Source organism: Microchirus variegatus (genome assembly GCF_963457635.1).
Source record: "Microchirus variegatus genome assembly, chromosome: 20".
NCBI lineage: Eukaryota > Metazoa > Chordata > Actinopteri > Pleuronectiformes > Soleidae > Microchirus > Microchirus variegatus.
The window spans coordinates 8,185,035-8,206,164 of record NC_139821.1 but is presented as its reverse complement, the minus strand read 5'-3'; the positions used below and the strand labels follow the sequence as shown (position 1 = coordinate 8,206,164).

The 21,130-nt window shown below is 40.3% G+C and overlaps 1 protein-coding gene across 1 annotated transcript; it reads right to left on the bottom strand.

The window, feature by feature from the left end:
• Positions 1-1,921: 1,921 nt before the first annotated feature.
• On the bottom strand, positions 1,922-13,904 carry dcp1b (decapping mRNA 1B; the record flags this gene model as incomplete). Its single annotated transcript, XM_083906642.1, has 10 exons — positions 1,922-3,299; positions 3,700-3,912; positions 4,121-4,362; positions 4,875-5,637; positions 5,743-5,841; positions 6,092-6,320; positions 6,509-6,575; positions 12,576-12,703; positions 13,285-13,325; positions 13,752-13,904. 10 exons carry the CDS (start codon positions 13,902-13,904, stop codon positions 3,219-3,221), a joined length of 2,016 nt encoding a protein of 671 aa, XP_083762768.1. The 3' UTR covers positions 1,922-3,218.
• Positions 13,905-21,130: the final 7,226 nt, after the last annotated feature.

The window sequence follows — 21,130 nt, the reverse complement described above, 5'->3', positions numbered from 1 at the left end:
GGCTAAATTTGTTTATACGTTTATTGATACCTGAAAATTTAGAGTCAGTTTCTGTTGTTTTTTCACTCATTTAATCTAATTTAGTCATCTCAGTCATGCATTTGTGTTTTCACTTGTCAAAGCTATTGTTTTATTTATGCATTTTAAGGCATTAAAGGACATTATTCCACTTTTGTATTGACATATTTACATGCTCGTCACCTTGTGTAGATGTAGAAGTAAAAGCATAAATGTGTGCAGTCACTCACCTGTGCGTCTGTGGAGCTTCTTTGATTGTGGTTCCTGAAACCTGGAAAATGACATGAGACGATTCTTAAGTTTCACCTCTGACACACAGCCATTCTTATGTATAATTATTTCTAGCTTCTGATTTCTAAACTCAACTTTCTCAATGTTTTTTTTTGTTCAGTTTGCTGCGTCGTTAATAAGGACACAACCTCTGTCCTGTCGGAGAATACGGACAAACCGCGGAGTGGCAAGAGGTTTGGATTTTCTTTTTCAAACTGGACCCCGCCTCTCTAGGAATGAACACACACACACACACACACACACACACACACACACACACACACACACACACACACACACACACACACACACACACACACAGTCATTGATTAGTCTCAGCATGGGCTAATAGTCAGCTTTTACTTTTAGCTCCATCAGCTAAACCAATGGTCTGGAACCTCTGGGTCACAGAAACAGTGTGTGTGTGTGAGAATTTGTCCATGTCAGGACCAGTAGTCCTCATGGAGACCAAAACCTGGTCCTAATGAGGCAAAACCTTATGACTGAGTATAACTAGTTAAGTTTAGGGCTGAGATTTGTGTCTACGAATTGATGTTAAACTTTAAGTAAGTTGTTTAGCATCCTCTGCTGTAAATAAAAGTATGACTTGCGATGTATTCCCACGGTGTTGTGCCGAGGAGACGAAAACAGGCAGGAAAGGGAGAGAAGGAGTGGCAGCAAAATCCCTCAGTAAATATGGTGACAGCTCACTGATTGGGTTCCTGCGGGTTTTCCTGCAAGTGTTTTTATTCTTTACAAGTCATTATGCAGCCATTAAGGGCTTTGACGAGGCAAATTGGTGCTAATAGACTCGTATAATAGAGGCAGGAAAACACACAACACACAAAGAGCGTGATGAATCCTGAAAGAATGAAAATATAATAGAAACAGACAAGAGCACTTTTTATTTAAAAACATTCTTGATTTTTTCCTTGCTGTGTTTTCCATAATCAGTCTACTTATCATGGGAGTAGGTGATTGACAAGTCATTATCACAATTGACCACAAAAAAAGCCCCTGTGGTCGCCAAGGGACAGTGAACCGAGAAGCCACTTTCAGTCAATGTCAGTTTGACGACTGTGCAGCAAATTAAGTCACGTTTTTTTTCTTTTGGATAACAAAGATTTAATGTGGTGATGATGTGAGAAAAGAAGTGAGGAAGAAAAGATAGTCTTTATTTTTTGATGTCATATGTATGTAATTTTGATTTATTTAACTAACAAATTGTAAATATATGTTTGACTTTATTTCCCCCTGGTGAAATCGGGTGGGTTGTTGTTCCAGCAGTTTGTGGAAGAGATGTAATAATGATTATAGGTACAGTTTATGACAGACTTTAACTCTTGTCAACAACTCTGTTATTGTGAGACAAGAGACAGAGAATGGTTTATTATCGGAAAAAGTATTAGTAAGTATTATGAAGTGTACTGTCAAGTACTGTTAGTAGTGTATCCATTGTTAATAACAGTAATTAATACCAAAATCAGCCACCCAGACCTATATTATGAAAACATCAAGAAGACAAGAAACAACAGGAGCAATAGGAGAATATTTAATATCCAATTAAAATAGATCCCAGTTTCTGTAAAAAGCAAAAATCTTCCTGAAAAACAAAAACTGTTTCTGTCAACATTTGAATGATGTGTATAGAAAAATGGATGACATCTTTTAAATTTAAATAAAACTTTGGCATCTGTCACATAACTGTCAATAAACATATAATGCAACATGACGGTTGTTGTTTTTTTGTTGTACTATGAGAATAATACATTTGGATTCTTCAGTAGAAAAATAGGGAGAAAAATATTTTTGTTTTTCTGAAAATGTGCTGTTTTTTTGTTTTGCTTTTATTGTGACTACTGTTTTTTTGTAGTTACTGACAAAAAGAGTGAGTGTGTGTGTTAATATTAAAATTATTTATAAAAACAGATCTGATGTGATTGTTATATTTTTTCTTTACTTAGAAAAACAGGTGTACAGCCCTTCTGTTTTGCTTTTTGTCACTTTAAGACAATTTAACGTTTTAAGTGATTAATTTATGCATCCGATGAGTTTGCGGTTTTATTTCGCCTTTTTCTAAATCTATAAATTCCTGACAAGTTTTCCAATTGCATAAGTATCTGCTACGACTAAGTAAAAACACAGTTGCACTTTAAAAACTAGCTCTCTGTGAGGTAGTGCAGGCCGAGTTCTCGTTTCTTCAATTTGACCAAATAAGTTTACACTTAAATAACTAACAGATGACTAGTTAACTTACAAAGTGCAAAAGTTCAATGACTTTGTCTCCTACGCACCGGATATTCCTTTGTGTTTTCTGAAAAAACACACATTGGGATTGTATTGTATAAACACGATTTTCGCGGGTTAACAAAATGTGTTAGAGAACAACACAATTTAACGACATTAACTAAAATAACAGTGTAGATTTCACATCTAGCATGTGCTAAAGAAAGAAGTCAAAATTGCAATGCGTTATTTTCGATAAACATTTGAAGGGTAAGACATTCTTGCTGGAAAATTCCTTCACAAAGCAAAATCTACTTTCAAGTCTAAAAAAATGACATTTAAACATATACTCTTTTTCCAAATGTACAGAAAATTTTGTACGAGTTTGAACCTATCTTGAGCACGAGCTCTGAGAATTAGAGGACTTGTTTGTTACTGTATGTACAATTTAAAACAAAACAACATCTGCAAAAGTTGGTAAAAACAGTATGGGGAGACTGAGGTAGCAGATCCTTTTGTTGTCAGTGAGAGTGGAGTACAGTATTGGCTACATTTTCCCCTGAACTACACGTTTAGAAATGGTCATCAGATTTAGAGAATGTAAATAAATGTGGACACACATAATTTGAAGTGAAGGGAGTCCGGTTGTGTGCGTGTAAGAGGAAGTTGTACATCCATATGAGTGAGACAGGGAGTGTCAAGAGTCATTGGTACTTGGTGCTGGAGCTGTTAGCACAACGGCTGATGTAGGCCTTATGGATGGTGTCCAGGAATGAGCCATCAGTCTGGAACACACAAACAAAAGGTCATCACGATACAGACTTAGGAAGACGATTTCATAGGAAGACATCCACCATTATTTTGCGAGAGACTTCCGGTTTGGCATGTCCGGTCTGTAGTCAAGTAGCTTTGCACAGAAGGCAGGACCACAGCAGTTGGTTTAAGAGAAACGCTTTAATGGAACGGGAATGTTTTGTTCATCGGCCACAAAATCACACTGTTCCTGTGTCAGTTAGTTTCAACCATCCACGCCGAGCATCAGCATCATGTTCTCCCACTCTGGGACCTCTAAGAACACAGACTCACTTTGTTCAAAGATACGTGAAGGAAACAAATACTAAGACTGCCACACAAAAACAGGAAGTCAGACCCCTAGATGCTACCACAGCCTAATATTAATTTTACCTGGAACAGGTGTAGCAGTGTGGCTTGGAGCTGGGACCTGGACAGAACTGGCACTTCATCCTTTAGCGCTGTTCTTGGCAGGGTCGAGGGGGCGGGGCGGTTCTCCTGAGCAACTGCTGATGAACCACTGCTTGGCTTTACCTGAGAAAACACACTGGGAGAGAGGAGCAGGCTGGGGGCCACAGTGGCTGGTATCCGATGAGGGGAGACGACCTGGACAGACAGGGACAGTTATTAGTTATATACACAGTTTACAGTAGGACTGCACAGTCATATTACATGGTAGGAAACTTTACAGGCGCCCTCTGCTGATTCCTACAGAGTACTACTTCAAGTGGTCTATGAGACTGCAGCATGCAATTTTAACAGGTTACAGCTCAAACTTATACTCCACATTCAAATTATATAGCAATAGACCTACCTCAGAAATGACTGGCAACTGCGTAGCAGCCTTTTGACCGACAGTAGCTGCAATCGGATTTGCGCCTGGACCCACAACAGAGCAAGCACTTTGGCTCTGAGTGGATCCCAGGAACCGAGGGGCCAATCCCGGACAGTGTCGAGGAGCTTCACTGGAAGTCATGCTTTGCTCCTGCTGAACCAACTGGAGCTTTTGGAGGAGCTCATGTGGAGACACCACGCCAGGCATCTGGCAAGACAGACCTGACAAAAGAAAATAAAGGACCCTATAAATGTAGTTATTCTAACAGCGTACACACATAACATTGGGCATCTTACGGCTTACATGGAGTAATGGAGACACAAATGTCATGTGCAAATGCCTGTAAAACCATTACAGAGGTATTCAATCAGTTTTAAAGACAATAAATATAATAAATGAATAGTGATTAGATACACAAAAATAAAGGCAACAGGATCTGAAGAGAGTCACCCTTGTATCTGTGACACAAATTAGACACCACAAAGTGAGTGTTTACTTAAAAGGAAATGTGTGAATATTGAAGGATTTTATTATTTCTCACCTGAAATGGCAACAAACCTGAAAAAGTAGTAAAAATGTATGTATGCAATGTTTTTATCTTCTTTTTGATATTAGTATTTTCCTATAATATGGAATGCATCACTGACAAAGTAGCAAAGAGAGTGTTTACGGTACACTTATTCATCACATGCTGTTTGTTTGTGGTACATCGATAAATGCAGTTACTGCTCACCTGCATTCTGTAGAGCTGATAATGAGATAATGTTGTGCTGGGCGTCTGTTTGAGGCTTAGAAAGGCTGAAAAACAGCTGCTGGTTTTGTTGGACTTGATGGTGGGAACAAGACCCAGAATCCACCAGGTGGTGGGGGTGCTGCTGCAGAGGAGAAGGAGGCGGGACGGCGCAAAAAGAGGGAGCAGCTGGGGCGAAGGAGGACGAGGGAGGTGGAGGAGGAGGAGGCAGTTGAGCTTGGAAAAGTTTTTGGATTGGGTCGTGATGTTGAAGCTGTTGCTGTTGATGGTGAGGATGATGATGGTGCTGTTGATGATGGTAATGATGGTGATGTTCCAGTGGCACCCCGTTGTCACACAGCCTGTTCTCGGGGGACTCGGACAAGGTCTGAAGGACACCTCTCTGTCCCTGCATGAGCTTCTGGATGGCTGGACAGTGCTGCTGCTGCTGTAACTGTTGCTGCTGCTGCTGATGATGTTGGGATGTACTGGGACTCGGCAGCAAACCTGCAACAACATTTCCACCACCCACCCCAGTTACTGGCCTGCTCCCTCCATCTGAACTCTGAACACTTCTGCCAGACTTTATCAGGGTGTCATCATAGGTCAGCGTGCGGGCCACTGGTGGGCGAGAGCCTTTCCCCGCCGCTGACCAATGCTCTCCTGTGGCTGTGCCCGTTTTGGACGAGTGGTGATGTTGATGCTGTTGCTGAGAACCAAACAAAGTGGCCAGAGAGAGAGATTTGGGTTCTGCACCTTCACTGTCCTGTGGCAGACGAGACAAGAATCTTTTAATAAGGGCTTTCATCTTTAACGGGAAAATAAGACATTAAGAGTCGATTAACGAATTGGTAGGGACTGGGAGTTTCACCTGAGTGTTTGGTTTAACAGGTATTGGTTTGATCAGGTTCGGGTTTCCATATATAACACTGCTGCCACCAATCTCTTTTGGCTCTGAAGTAGACTTTACCTGAAACAAATGGAATAAAACATTGGGAAACAATAATTAACAAACATTTATTCATGCCATCCTAAACTTAAATCTGTTACATTATAACTGTTGTATTCAAGTACCAGAAAACAATGAGGTTTGTTGTTGTTGGGACAATTTATTCATTATTTCCACTGCACTGTAGTGAATTAAATCATGTTCTGTCTTAGTGGCCTTTAAGGTGTATCAATAACACATTGAAAGGTGCTATTAAATGGGCTTTGCCTACCTTGTCATACTCTGTCCGTGCTTTAGTCAACATCTGGAGGATGTCGACTGCCTTCCCTTCACTTCCTCCTCCTCCTCCAATGACTTCTCCTCTTCCTCCTTCTCCTCCTCCTCCAACAACTTGTCCTCCTCCTCTTTCCCCTCCTCCAACAACTATTCCTCCTCCTACTATTGCTGGGTTCAGCCAGCTGCCCTGAGACTGAGCCAGGACCTGCTCCTGATGGGTTAGACTACAAAAAAGGAGTATATAAACATACATGGGCAACACTCGTAGTTCTTCAAACATTTATAATAAATGCAGTTAAATACAGTAAATTAAATCACAGTTCAGAATAAGGCCATGCTCAATTATATATAATTCACCTAACCATACATGTGCTAGCTGCCTGAAACACAGAGCCGTTAATGCAGGACTTACATCTTCATTCTCTGGGCAATTCGTTGACAATCCACCTTATCGTAGAACCAAATCCCATGGATCACCACTGGTAAGGGAGAAAGAGAGGGATAGATTTAGGTTGAGAGGAAAACAGAAACTTGACTTCTGAACATTTAAAATATACACCATTTCATAGTTTGGTGTCATGACCGAGAAAATCAAATTCCAGACTGACCCGCCATTCCTGTAAAATCAAATCAATGCACAGACATGTTATAGTACAATTAGACTATTATACCATCAGTGCAGGTTTGATAGACATGTTAATGGTTTATTATTAGCTCTGCTGCTGCGTGTAAACCTTGAGCTTGAAATGAGTCTGCTCTAGTCAGGCCAGTGGGAACAGAAGCAGCAGTGCCATTATACAATGAAACACGAGGCCCAGGAGTCTCTTAAACTACATAAACATGGTCAACAAGAGAGGAAGGTCACAAACGCCTACACACAGCTGTAAATAGGTAGGGTAGGTTTGGATTACATGACAGTGTGACTCATTTGTGTTGACTTCATTAGTATTTCCTTTTAAATAATATTAAAGCATCATATATTCTAGTAACGGGGTACATGAAACAGAAACAGTAGTTTATGTATTGACTCAACAATTACTTGCTTTCAATTCATGAAAAAGTACATATTGCACCATAAAGGTTTATATCTATCACACAGCCAATGCTGAGCTGTAGATTGTCTTAAAAAATACATTGCAAATCAAAATACCAAGCAAAATCTAATACAAACTGTCATACTATGTGCCTTAAAAATACAGTAGAAAATTAGCAGATACATGTTGTTTTTCACACACACAAACATATATAGAGGGAGAGTACTGAGCAAAACTCTTAGCTTTGTTGTTTTTACAATGTAATTAATGACCATTAAGTATAATCCAAAAAATACAGTAAACATGTAGTTTTTAAATAATTAAATAGGTTAAAGTGTCAAATATTAAGTAGTGAGACATACCCTTATATTTCAACAGTAGCACAACCCTGACTTTGGAGTGGAACCCTAATTTGTGTTATTGGTAAAACCAGTGGAGACTTATCTGAAAAGGTCTATTACGGCCAGAATCTGGATTGGAATTATGTGACTAGAGGTTGGTCTTCTACAATAACAAGTATAGTAGTATATAGTATTGCTTGTTATACTGGCCAGAGAGAAACTTCAAGCAAAATCACGCTTCAGTCACCCTTAAACATGACAGCAAGGCATCGTGTAACACCTCAACACACTTCCTGAAATGGACTCATGGAAAGATAAGGCTAAAAGCAAAAAGGATAGAGGAGAAGTGGTTAAGATATGATAAAGTAGAAGGAAATAGAAACTGTACAGTATGTCTCTGCTGGAGAAGAAGGAATGAGAGTCGGCAAGAAATTAGATGATGAAAGGGAGAATGAAAACGCTTTATACGCTTTATAGCTCGTACCAGTTTTACCACCAAAGACACACGCATTCCCACAGAGACAGACTGATGAAGTTGGACAAGCCGCAGAGGTCAGTTTAGTTTTTCTAAACTGTGCAATGACACGCACGCACACACACACACGCACACACATATGCACAGGGTTCAGCTGAGCCTGGGAAAATAATCCAGAACCAAATAAGTCACTGCAGCGGGAGACTGCGCAGTGGAGCCAAAGCCACTTAGTGCTCACTGGGGATGAGACTGTTTGACAGAGACAGAGGGAAACACAGTCAAAGTCAGAGAGACGGAAAATAGAGGAAAAGAAAAGAGTGAGTCGGATATAAAATAGGAGTGACGCGCTTTAGAGCAGAGATTATCAACCAGTCCATCAAAAGAAAAACAGCGAGTTTTCAAAGCTATTTAGCTGTCAGGGAAAATAAAACGCTGCCAGTGAATTAAAAATATTATGAAAAGACACATGGCGAGACAAGAACCAGTGATTTTTAGACAGTCAATTTGACACTGATGCTATCAGGCATATCCAAGGGAATAATGAAAAAAGGAGATAGGAGAGTCTTTTTTATAAAAGGGATTTCATGATCTTCAACAAGACAAAAACAGTTGAAGGGGGTGAGGTGAGGGGGGGCAGTGAGAAGTTGAGAGTGGGAGGAGGAGGAATGAAACCAGTAGCACCATGAAAGACTTGGCCATGGACACAAGAATAAACTCTCACAGTAAATGTTAACAGAACAGGAAAAGTCAAAGGGGGCGGCTCCAGAGGAAGAAAGACGGAGCAACATCTGCACATGTTGAAGGGTGAAGGACAATTTCTGGCTTGGAACTATCTCCACTACAACATCATAAGGGCAAACAACTACACTGGGACCATGGCCAAAGGCTGAGATCACTTGCTTGGATGAGTCACCGACTGAGAAATGTCAATTCACAATACAACGTTATCTCTTCTTCACAGTGTGAGTGATGAGGAGTTCTGTTCACGCTACTGAAGACCATAAATGATCCGGGGACCTCAGCTGTGTGGTCCTTTGAAAGCAGCCGCGACAAAGCAGCAACTCGGTGAGCTCTGGGCGCACGTGTGCTTTCTGCAGCAGACCTCCACTAAACTCTCTGATGAGACACCAGTGTGAGATTTCTTTTTTAGTTTTAGATTTCATTTGAGATTTTCTCTACGCCTGGGAAGCAGCTCTCAAACCTGCCGTCGTTCTTACGACTCTGTTAGGAGTCAGACATTTATAATCACATCTGGTTTATGTGTTTTTGTTCGACTTGTACAAGGACACAGCGGTTAATGTGCTTCGACAACACATGCGAGTTTGACTATAACCCAAACTGCACGGCTGGGACTCCACAAAGAACACTTTTTATGCTGTTTCTTACCTTTTAATACACTTAGTTCTCAAGTCGCATTGGTAAGCCGCACTATAGTTGAAGATGGATTAGGTGTGCTTTCGCTGCAGTGTGTGTGATCATTTGTGTAGAGTGCTCGCAGCATCAGTAATAATGAACAGTGCTGTTTGTCTGTGTTTAGTTTCCTGGGGGTTTGACAGGGGTGCGTGCTACCAAAGTTATGCACATCCATGCCTTGAATGATTGTTTTATGAGAAGAAGAATCACTTCCTTTGCGTGCAGAAATGGAATTCATAGCATCGAAGGAGGAGTAAATATTGAAATTTGCAGCGACTTAAACTCTCATCTACGAAAAATATTATTACAACTGCAGCACTGTGTGCCTTTCCCCTCCTGAGATCGTTCACTCCTGAAGTCCTGTTCTAAGGAGGCTTTGCCATTCCTGCTGTGACCTGACGAAAAGGCCTTTGTCTCAGTGTGACCTTCCGACCGCAGCCGTGCATCGCAGAGACACCTTTTGCTACAGAAAAAAACATTGCTGACGGCGAGACTACAGTGGAGCCATGCTGCGAGGACTGTTTCAGAGGAAACCTAAACATGAGAGGCTGCAGGAGGAACCTGAAGTCAGATTTAAAGGCTTACTGGTGTCAGAGAGAGACCTGGAATACACATATGTGCGACCTGGAGGTAAGACTGCCCATACACCTGATACACAGAAAGAGAGCATCACTGTTGTGTTACTTGGAGTGCTAGTGTCAGCCACATCCAGCGTGTATGCGTCTCATAGCAAGGCAGCAAGATCAGCCTAACATCAGTGTTAAACGTAAGGGCTGACAATACAATAAAAAAGCCTGCAGCTCATGATTGTTTTCAGTATTTATTAGGGCTAATGTACGAGCAAGAATCTGATGATGAAATAAATATTATAATTACTTTCCACTATAAAAGTCATTAAAAATAAAATCTTATATGCATACAAAGCAGTAATGAGGTACTTTTCGAATAGTAAATTGTTAACTAATCTTATAATCGATTAATTGGTTTGAATGTTTTTTTTAAATATAATTACAACAAGTCTTTAGATTTTTCAGCTTCTTAAATGTGAATATGTTCTGGTTTCCAGCTCCATATGAAAAATGAAATCATTAAAACTGAAAACCATTCACTGTTATTTTAGTGTAGCTATATTTTTTAACAACCCTATAATTCACAAATCTCTAAGCTATTCAAATGATGGGGGGCATTTGCAGTGACCCGGGTCTGATTTCACCCGTGGTCCTTTGCTGCATGTCTTCCCCCTCTCGCTCCCTCCTTTCACTGTCCTGTCCAATAAAGGCGAAACATTTTAAATCATAAAATTAAACTACGTTACATTTGGCATTTCATAAAATGAACTCAGTTATTAATTTATAGAAAGAAACTGCACTTAAAGGCCCTGGATTTGCTTCATGAGGCGGAGTTCAGGGTGACAAAGAGCTAAGGACAGAAACATGTCTTTAAAATTGTGCAGTACTGCACATAACCTTTATATTGACCTGAGATCTAAATCTTTTAAATGGGTTTGTTCCAAGCCTAATGTATTATTTTAGCCACTGGAATAGACACATTCACCAGCCACAGCCAATGAATCAATTAAATTGCAAATGTCAAAGAATCACATTCCTATGCAGATAACCGGGCAAATAAAGCACTAACAGGAACTGCCAGTTTTATAGCAAGGAATATAAAAAGTCTCCTCAGTTGCTGTATAATGATACTGTATTTGTCAGAAAAATGAATTGCTCAGGCTAAATTCTCTTCCTTGAATCTTGCCCAGTTGTGTGGTATATCTCAACAGATTATTTTTAGCCCAGGGTGCCACTTTGTGCCAATTGCCATTCCAGGAAGTTACGGCAGCACTGAGAGCTAGTTGTTTGTCTTCTGATAAGATTCCACGACCCCTGCGCACAGAGGTCGTGACACAGTGGGACTGGCAGCATAACCAGCAGCCTGGGGTCTAAATAGTACCACACATCAAACGTTTGCCTCTGCAAACACATCTTTCCTGAGATGAGATGCATTCCTGTGAACACAGCTTAGTGGAAACAAGCATCCAGTCAGAGTGATTCAATGTTTAGCCCATTCCTGCTGTACTTTGGAAGTACTTGACTTTTTGGCAGAACAAACAGGTGATGATTCTCAAATATATATACATAGGACTTGTTGGTTAAATTAGGGAAAACCTTGCCAAATAACTTTTACCTCTCCTTTTTTGGGTGTTAAATTATTCAGCTTCAGAGTAATCATCTGGAGCAACTGACTAATAACTTTGTTATATAAACACCAACAACCCATTACCTCAGCCCATAGTTATTTTTTATCAGAGGAAATAGTCATCAAATGGGTTGTGATAACCAGCTTTAAACATTTTTAAATTCCACACTTCCCAGCACCAGTGAATAAGTAGTTGTAATTTATGACCCATTACTGATGTGGTGACTACAACTAGATACCAGTACTATCACATGTTATTCCACTACGTTTTCAGGTTGTTTAATAATGACTAAAAGACTGATGAAGTATTACAATAAATGCAGCAAAGTAGGCGAAAGGAATCCAGTCGTATCTAAACTCTGCATTCCACCTGCCTCTTACCGAGTCTAACGGATACTGTGCGACCAGAGAGAGGGCGGTCAGTGTTTGTCAGCAATTCCAGTATGTGAGTATGTGTGTTTAGACTATCAGTGACTGGTGTGGTGTATCTAATCTCGGGCTGGCTGGTTTTGTAGAGCTGTCAGACTCCTGTCCCACGGGCCCACTTTGCAACGTGTCTGAGTGTGTGTGTGTGTGTGTGTGTGTGTGTGCCTACGTCAGAAGCAAGTCTGAGAGGGAGTCAGGCTGATAGAATTGACCACTTTACCTTTGCTCCTTATATGGAGCAAGTGGTTCCCACTCACTTGAATTGAATGCTGCACACTGGGGCTGAAAAACATTTGTTGTTTTGTGTGCGATGTGATGCATTATATCAAATGTACTAATCTGACGTATTGGGTTAACAGTTGACATAGATTAAACTACATATAAAGTGGCTGGGCAATATAACTGTCAGCTAAGACATCTCACTCTAGCACTGATTTATTATGATGATTCAGTCAGTGCAATGAACCTTGCACCAAAATGGAGAATGAAATGGTCGTAAAAGTGTCAGTTTACATACTGTATTCAGTGAGTATTGTGAATAAAATAGTTGCACAGACATGAAGGCATAAGAAGTAGGTCTACGTGTCTCCTTACAGCGTGCGTTGCGGTACAGCAGGAAGGGGTCCTGGAGCTGAAAGTCCAGGTCCTTAGTGATTGGCTCTGTCAAGTTCTCCATGCGGAGTCTGTTCATTATGGTGAAGCCATGCCTGGGAGACGCCAACCTGAAAGACATGGAGGAAACAGTGTAGATATGTGTGAATAATTCATGCAAAACTGGTCATTGACAAACTTTAGGGAAAAAAACACTTCTCCTATCATTACACAGTTACCAATTATTTAGTGAGGAGTTTCCTATTAAGACTATTATAATATGACTTTTATATAATATCTGATATAAAACTAATGTGAAAGGTGTTAAATAACTATATTCTATCATAAAAACTTGAGTTTTTAGCCAGCCAGACACCAGAGGTATGATAATAGTCAGAATGGTGGCTAAAATTGTCTTTTCGTGAACAAATTCAGGGAGAATTCTGCATGTTAATCACCTTTATGGAACCTCATCACACCTTGATTGACATCAAATTTTTTGATTTGCATTTCCCAGGCATCATGTAATTTGCTCTTTCTGACCCAACAATTTTCCTCAAATTCAGAAATGTAAAAAAAAGGATTTCAAAGACCTGTGGGAACCCTGTTCTATAAATGACAAACATGCTGCCTAATTCAAGTACAGACCACATTATAATGACTTTAAAATGGGAAGATATTAAAAAGTTTTGTCTTGCAACCCATGCCTTACCTTGTGTAGATAAAAAGTGTTCCTTCCACCTCAGTCTTCTCCTGAAAAGCACACACACAAAAACCTGGTCATTTAAATGAATTAAATTAAAATTAAAATATGTCAATCTGGCAAACCAAAGTACGAAGTGTCATATCCTAGTTCTGCATGAAATTACATCAGGAACGGACAGACCCCCGAGGAACTTAAATATTGACAATATGCCGTTTGCAGCAACGGTACAAGTTAACTACACCATGCAGTAATATTATGTAAAAGGTAAAATAAAGCAGACAATAAATCATTCTATTTTGAGAAAGATAACTGGCTGGACTGCGAAGAATCACGTCCATCTGTGTTTATTAACTGATATAACTTTTAGCGTGGCAAATCTGTGTGTGTGTTTGTGTGGCAAAGCGCGCATACTCGGGAGGGAGACGAAGCTAAGCTAAGTTAGCACAACGTCTTTAAATAAAGTTCAGACTTACCCATTCATTTGACCTGTTGTTGTAAGTGTACAGAGCCACTTGACTGGCCACGTCCACGATATTGTTGATGTAGGGGTCTTGTCGTTTCAGGGCAGCCAGACTTATATCCAGTCCTTTTGCGGTAAGGCAGCTCCCTGCTGAAGTCGCTGTCATTGTTCCCAATGAAAAAAGCTAGCTCGCTAACTAGCTTAAGCGGCGACCGAGTTGCAAAAAGACGAGATAATATCCAAAATAGCAACAAACTGGAAATATTGTTTGATTTAAAAAACGGTCCGTATTTGGTTTTGTATTTTAAGACCTGGAAATGCGTTAAATTAAGGACTTATGGGTCTCTAACTGTCATAACTGTGTTAGTTGGCGGCCATGTTTAGCAAAGATTTGTAAACAACCAGACATGAGTAGCTGTGCCCAGAGCGTTTGGCAGCAGTTCGATTGCAGACGTACTAGTCGAGTGAAGAAAAAAAGATGCTTTTCTACTGCCATGTGAATAAATGAACTTTCAAGATTCAGTTATTCAAACGGATAGCTGCACTTCCAGGAGAAAGGAGACGACACCAGAAGACAATCACTTAGGAACGAGTTTCCACGTCCACTAGGTGAGTTAAAGTCATTGTCAGTGGGCTATTTATGACACGCCACGAATTTGTTGTTGCTATGCTATTTTAACTTTAGCTAACTGTCACCTGACCTCACCTCATCTAAATCAGCAGCTGGTGATTCCCTTTCATTTCTGTGTGTATGTGGCGTCATGAACACTGATTATAACTGATGATGTCTCCCCAATCACAGCTACATTTCTCTTTAGATGCACTAGGGGGCATCACATGGTTGGATAATAAATATTAAGCATCATCATCCATTCTGTCTTATTTTACTGTAGGAGCTGGAGCTGAGCTTAAAACCAAGCAGGGACCCCATGCATGTGTGTTTGTAAGTACAGTATCTCCCTAAAATATAAAACCTAGAAAAGAAAAGAAACCTTTTTTTCACTGGAATACATTTCCATTCAAAGAGAATCATTGAAATGTGCACTTAATGGACAGTTGAGGATATAATTGCTTTTATTTCTGTGGAAATTCTAGCAATAAACATGACAATAATTACAATAGTTGTTGTCAAGGTCACATTCATTCTGTAGATTCTGGTTCACACATTTTTAATTTTCCAAATTCCCATTCAACAACGCTGCTGCACTTGTATGTTCATACTGTTAACAGTGAAGACTGAAGTGTCTCCTTGTTCGTACAGATGCAGTATTTCTTATGGATATACTGTATCCACTGAATCTCAGTTTCAGAAATAATGCACACCCCTTCCTGTTTTTGGAAATGAACACCCAATAATGACAGAGCAGTAACTGATACAGGCACTGGACCTTCAGGACTGTCGGTTCTTGGAATCCATATGAGCAAAATGCAAAAATATGAGCTGAGTCACCTGACAGTGCAAATTCAATATTCAGTTCAACACATCCTGTTCTCTTCAAGGACACCTAAATTCACCTTTTGGAGTGAACATGCATTCAGTGCATACGTGATAGTAAATATGGCCCCTCTCCTCTGCAATGAACTGTATACAAGCCACTTACAGTCACGTCAGAGAGGACTTGAGAACAACAATGAACCCCCCCCCCCCTCTCCCCGACTGCTCACTCACTTTAAGCATCACTGGATGAAAACGTCTGTTTTAAATGGGAAGTGCCACTTTGCCACTTCTGTCCACAGCCTCCCCTCCTCTTCCATATGAATGAATCACTTCCCGTTTAGGTTCCGACACGTCTGCCTCTCTCGATTAACATAAAAATGGCTCCTTTGTGATTCAGAATGTAGTGTATTTTTTTTCCTCGTGACAAGTGTGTCTATTACTTTGCTGTCAGCGCGGTCGGCCTCGGCGATATGTGTGCTTAAACGTACGCAACGTGTGTCTCTTTTGTCGGGATGATATCTATATATAACTGTCAGGGGCTGCGTGTTCATCAATAATGAGACTAATGAGTTATCTATCGGCTGGTCAATACTGTCTATAACCGTTCAGATAAGATTGAGTGTGTAGTTCTTGTTGGTGTGGACAGGCTCACTGGTAGGAAGGACAATAGGATGAAACCACTGCACAGCTTACTGATCTTTTTTTTTGCCACAGTAAGGCTTTTCGGCACGGCCATCCTTTGTCATCGCCCCTGAAGGTAAAGAGGCATAGTGAATGAAGGATTGATGATCTTGTCTGTAGTGTTCAATTAAAGTGCATCATTAGCTTTGGCTCCAGGCATTGAAGACATTAACGCTTGGAACACTTTTATTTGTTTGACCCTGCAACACCTTTACGCAATACTCAGTATGTTACGATACAGTTTCACCTCAAGTGCTATTCCCCACAGGTGACAGGATGGCCAAAATGATGATGTTAAAGGTGCATTATGTAATAAATCTAAAGAAACTGGCCGTAAAATCCTCCTAATATGTCGCAGAGACTCAGGAATAATGTTAATATGACAAAATGAACTCTCCAACAACAACAGTACAGACAAAATATTCACATTAACAAAAATCTTTTGCAGACTGCAAATCATGTTTATGTTTTTGAATTATGTTTTGGCATGTGGCGCCACCTACCGCCGTCTACCAATCACTGCAATCAGTAGAGTCTCAGCTGCCGAGCAACCACGGGTTGCCAGTTACGTCAGAAAACGAAACCTAAAAGACCTCTGTATTGTATTTTTTGTATTGTATTGTTAGGGATGTTGCTGATTTTTACTATATATAAGAGGCTGATCCGGATCATATAACAAGGAATAAACAAATACAGCATGCTACACACCATAGTGCAATGGAAAGCAGTGGAAAGATGATAGGTGCATGTAATTCTGATATAGTGTTTAATATATTTATTAATCTTTACACAGACGTGTGCAAAAAGCAGCAATAACAACAGTTTTTCAAGAAAGGAAAGACAAAGAAACTCGATATATATCGACTTTTAGTGAGTAAATCAATCAGAATACTGAATAAACAGTCACTCGTGTACCTTTGTCGATGGTTGGTTAAAAAAAAAGTCAGAAAAGGCCCCCACACCGGATAAAAAATGTATTTTCAGAACCCCTCAACACAAATCAAATTTTTGCCAGTTTAAGATGATATAATACATCTTTCACCCAATGTGAAATAGTAGGGGGGGCAGCATCCTTCCATTTCAAGAGGATCAAGCACCGTGAAAAGGCAATGAGCTTCCAACCCCCGACAGGTAGTCCAAACCCCTCACAAAGTGACCCCAAAAAGCAGTAAAAGATTAAATGTTATATTTACACCAAGAAGAAAGTACATCACAACTATCTTCCCAATACTGCTCGTTTAATTCTCATATAAATATATCGTTTTTGAATTCTCCCTCATTTCCTTTTAAATAATAAAAAAAATGAAGGTTAAAATGACTCTTATGAGTGACATGTTTAAAATATGGAGATAGAGAATTATGTAAATGTGAAATAATTCATTTTGTGAAATGACGAGTTTAAATATTTCTTGGTTTGACCATAGACTGGAACGTTTCATATTCATATGAGGGGAAGTTCTACCAGCTAAATTAAGTACGTTCCTCTGTTATAGAGGAGGGGGATTTCCCTTTGACTGTCCACAGAATATTGTTAGTTTCCCACATGGTGTACCAGTGTTTCAGTGTTTGTCTGTCCAGAGATTCCCAGAGACCAACTGGGCTTTAGAGTCGCCCACACTCATGCACACACACACACACAAAGGGGGTCGGGAACTACAAATATAGAACAGTCATAAATAGAATTGATATTCCATGTGCAGGCAGAATTACAGAGGACATTTTTGTGTGTGCGTCTGTGTGTTTGTCCGTCCCCTGGGCACAAGTGTCTGTTCCCACGACCTGCCCTCCAACTGTTCTTCCTTCCCTCAGTCCTTTCTTCCGTCTATCTTTCCCTTCGGAGGCCAGTATAATTAAACGGAGACTGATTTGGCAAGAAGACTGCCATTATGCCATTTGCTGTCCATCTGTCTCAGTACCACAATAGAGGCATTTTTTTAAAGCATTTCTGCTGAGCAAGAATTCCTCTCGATATCATGTCTCGGATTAAATTTCCCCATAAAACAAATTTGAAACCATGAGTTTGGAGTTTGGAGCCGCTGGGTTAAATTACAATACAGAAAAGCACTGGCTTCACCTTGAACCGACCTTAAAAGTAAAATTCGACTTAACCCTTTTAACACCGAACGTATCGCAGACGAGACATTTTGCATTACCGTAATTATGCAGCGGTTATTGACGGTGCTATTGGAAACAATTCCAACTGTTGCAATTCTAAGCCACGTGTGGTTATTACGGTAATTTATTTTGCACTGTTGCAGGAAGCTGGCGAATCAGCGTCTTTGTCAACAGACAGGAGAGATTTGGGAAAAATGCACATTGAAGACTCAACATACTCAGATACTGAAAGTTATTCTGGAAAAATGAGCAAACGCACATTTTCTGACCCGGTCATGGTCAAAATAAGCAACAAAGTCCACACATTGGACATTGGACATTGAAGCATCAATATTAATACTTTTCTTAATTCAATCTGCACGGTTGTTTCCTGTGATTTTTTCATTTTTAAATGTGCAGTTTTTAAATGCAACAATATATACATTGTTCAGCATGAGACAATGCATCTGTCAGATATCCTAAATAGAATGGTTTATTAACCGCCTCTACTATGTCTTTAGTGACACATGTAGAGAAGTGCTTTATTCTATTACAGGCTGGTGGGTGGTGATTTTGTGCTATGGCTCTGAACAGATGAATGCAGGCTGGGTTGAGTCATCAGATTCACCTCTTGATTATCGCCCGCAGTGAGACTGACATGAGGCCTGCACATTGTGATGTTTCCTATTCAGTGTCAAAGACAATTACACGGGACGGTCGCTGCTATAATTAGAATATGAAAAATGCCGCTCCTCGAGTGCCTTCAATAATACTTCCTCGTGCTTATTGAGCCCAATTATTTTGTTTTGTGAAGCCATTTTTTTTGACGCGTCTGACATCTTGATCATTTAATTAAGCGTTTTGAGTGTTTGGTGTTGAGGTTCAAGCTCTGTTCAGAGGAAGGTTCTTTATTGTAAAAAAAAAAACTTGTCGGTGAGCTGAGGCTGTGTTGGCAGGGATGCTGGCTCTTGAGATTGGGATCCCACTGTGCTGGGCAGGCAGATGGTGCAGCACACAGCAACTTCAAACCGGGCGGGTAGACATAGGTGTAGCAGGAAGTGGCAGGTTTGCTGGTGAGATGCCCTTCAGGAAGGAGCACCAACCTACGCAGAGTGTACAGTAGTTGTTGTGCTGAATCACAAGTGTGCCGTGTTCAGGGGATGAACAACATACAAGACAGAGAAACTCAAGAGGACACAGGGAAGGAGAAAAGAAATGTCGAAAAAGGTCAAGAACCTTTTGACAAAAGCATGTGTCCATGCTGCACATGGAGAACTTAAAGCTGCAGTGTGTGTTTTTTGGTGATTACTCAGACCTGACTGAGGGAGCGTTTGTGTATATACACTACCCTTCAAAAGTTTGGGGTCACCTTTACAATTTTTTTTGTGTTTTCCATTAAAAGTCACACTCTTATTCATCAAAAGAGTTGCAAAATTAATAGAAAATACAGTCAAGACTTTGACAAGATTAGAAATAATTCAAATTTTTGAGTTTTCAGCTGTGCTAACACAATTGCGCAAAGGTTTTCAAGGGTTTTCTAATCATCCAATAGCCTTCTAACGCCATTAGCAAACACAATGTACCATTAGAACACTGGAGAGATAGTTGCTGGAAATGGGCCCCTATACACCTACACTCTTAGAAATAAGGTATCCAAAAGGGTTCTTCTACAAGGGCTGATGTTCTACCTGGAACCATTTGCTTGATTTGACCATTTGCAAATGGTTCAAGGGTTCTTGGTAACACTGATGGTTCCAGTAAGAACCATTTTGATCCAGAGAACCCTTTAAAACCCCTTTCCTGAATAATGGGTTTTAAAAGGGTTCTTGGTGGAACCCTCCAAAAGGGTTCCCGGTGGAACCTTTATAAAAAAAGATTCTGCCTGGAGCCAAAAAGGGTTCTCCTATGAGGACAAGCTGAAGAACCTTATATGGTTCTACTTAGCACTTTTATTTCTAATAGTGTATGTACATATTCCATTAAAAACCAGGCGTTTGCAGCTAGAATAGTCATTTACGGCATTAACAATGTATAGAGTGTATTCTGATTCATTTCTAAATGACTCCAAACCTTTGAATGGTAGTGCATGCTGTTGCCTCTACGTAAAACAAATCACTTCCTGTGTGCAGTGCGTGAATGACGCTGTCCAAACACACAGAGAGTTGAGTTGTGGTTCACTGAATCTGCGTTGCGTGAACTCATTTGACAGTGGTTTGAATTAGCAGGACATTTGTTGATGTGTACAAGTGACTCACAACAGGTTTTAAATAAACAGATCAATTCAAGAGCCGGTGTGGTATTTGTGCATGTCTGTCCAAAAAAAAAAAAAAAAAAAAAGCCTCAGCAGGAGCTGTGGAGCCAAGCTGACTCAATGTCATCAGAGTCTGCTCCACGGTTATTTAGTTAAGCGCTGATGTTGCTCTGAGTGTGTTTGACATTTTCCTCCTAAATGAGCTTCATTTCGCTGTTGTGTTACCTCAGAAAATTGGCCCATGTCTGCGTATGCTGTAGGGGCTGGGACAAATTTGTTCCTGACCATGGAGAACAATGCCGAAACATACTTCACTGTCCTGAGGGCAAAAGGAAAGAAAACAACATAATTGAATTCTAAATATCAGTTTTATTGCCTGCGAGATGAAAAGGTTTTCATTTAGTCTTTTGAGCATTGACCTTCCCGAGTCCGTCCTCTTCATATTCCAGATATTTGAGTCAGTATTTACACAGCAACCAAAGGAAGAAGAAGAAGAAAATCAACTTCCTTGTGGTTTTCTCCTTGTTTAGGAGAGCCATGAAAGGATCAGAGGCTCAGTCATAAAAGAGTTGAAAAAGCAGATATTTAGTGTGTGTGTAAACACAGTCGTGGCCAAAGAAAAGAATGAGGCTAAAGGAGTCCAGATGTGAAGGAACGACTAGGGGCAAATCAGATGTACAGTAGGTACATCGGCTCTGATCTCTGCTTCCTCCTGCAGAGCCAGTGCAAGCTCGCTATGGATCATTATCAACACACACACACGCACACACACACATGCATGCACACACAATGTCACATTTTCTCTTTCTATTTGATCGTGCTCACCGTCGCAAACGCACATGATTTTGGCAACCTTAGTTTATTTTGTTATGGACTTTTTCCTGCCTCCTTTAAGATCTTTATTTGAGTCCTCCTCCACACACACACT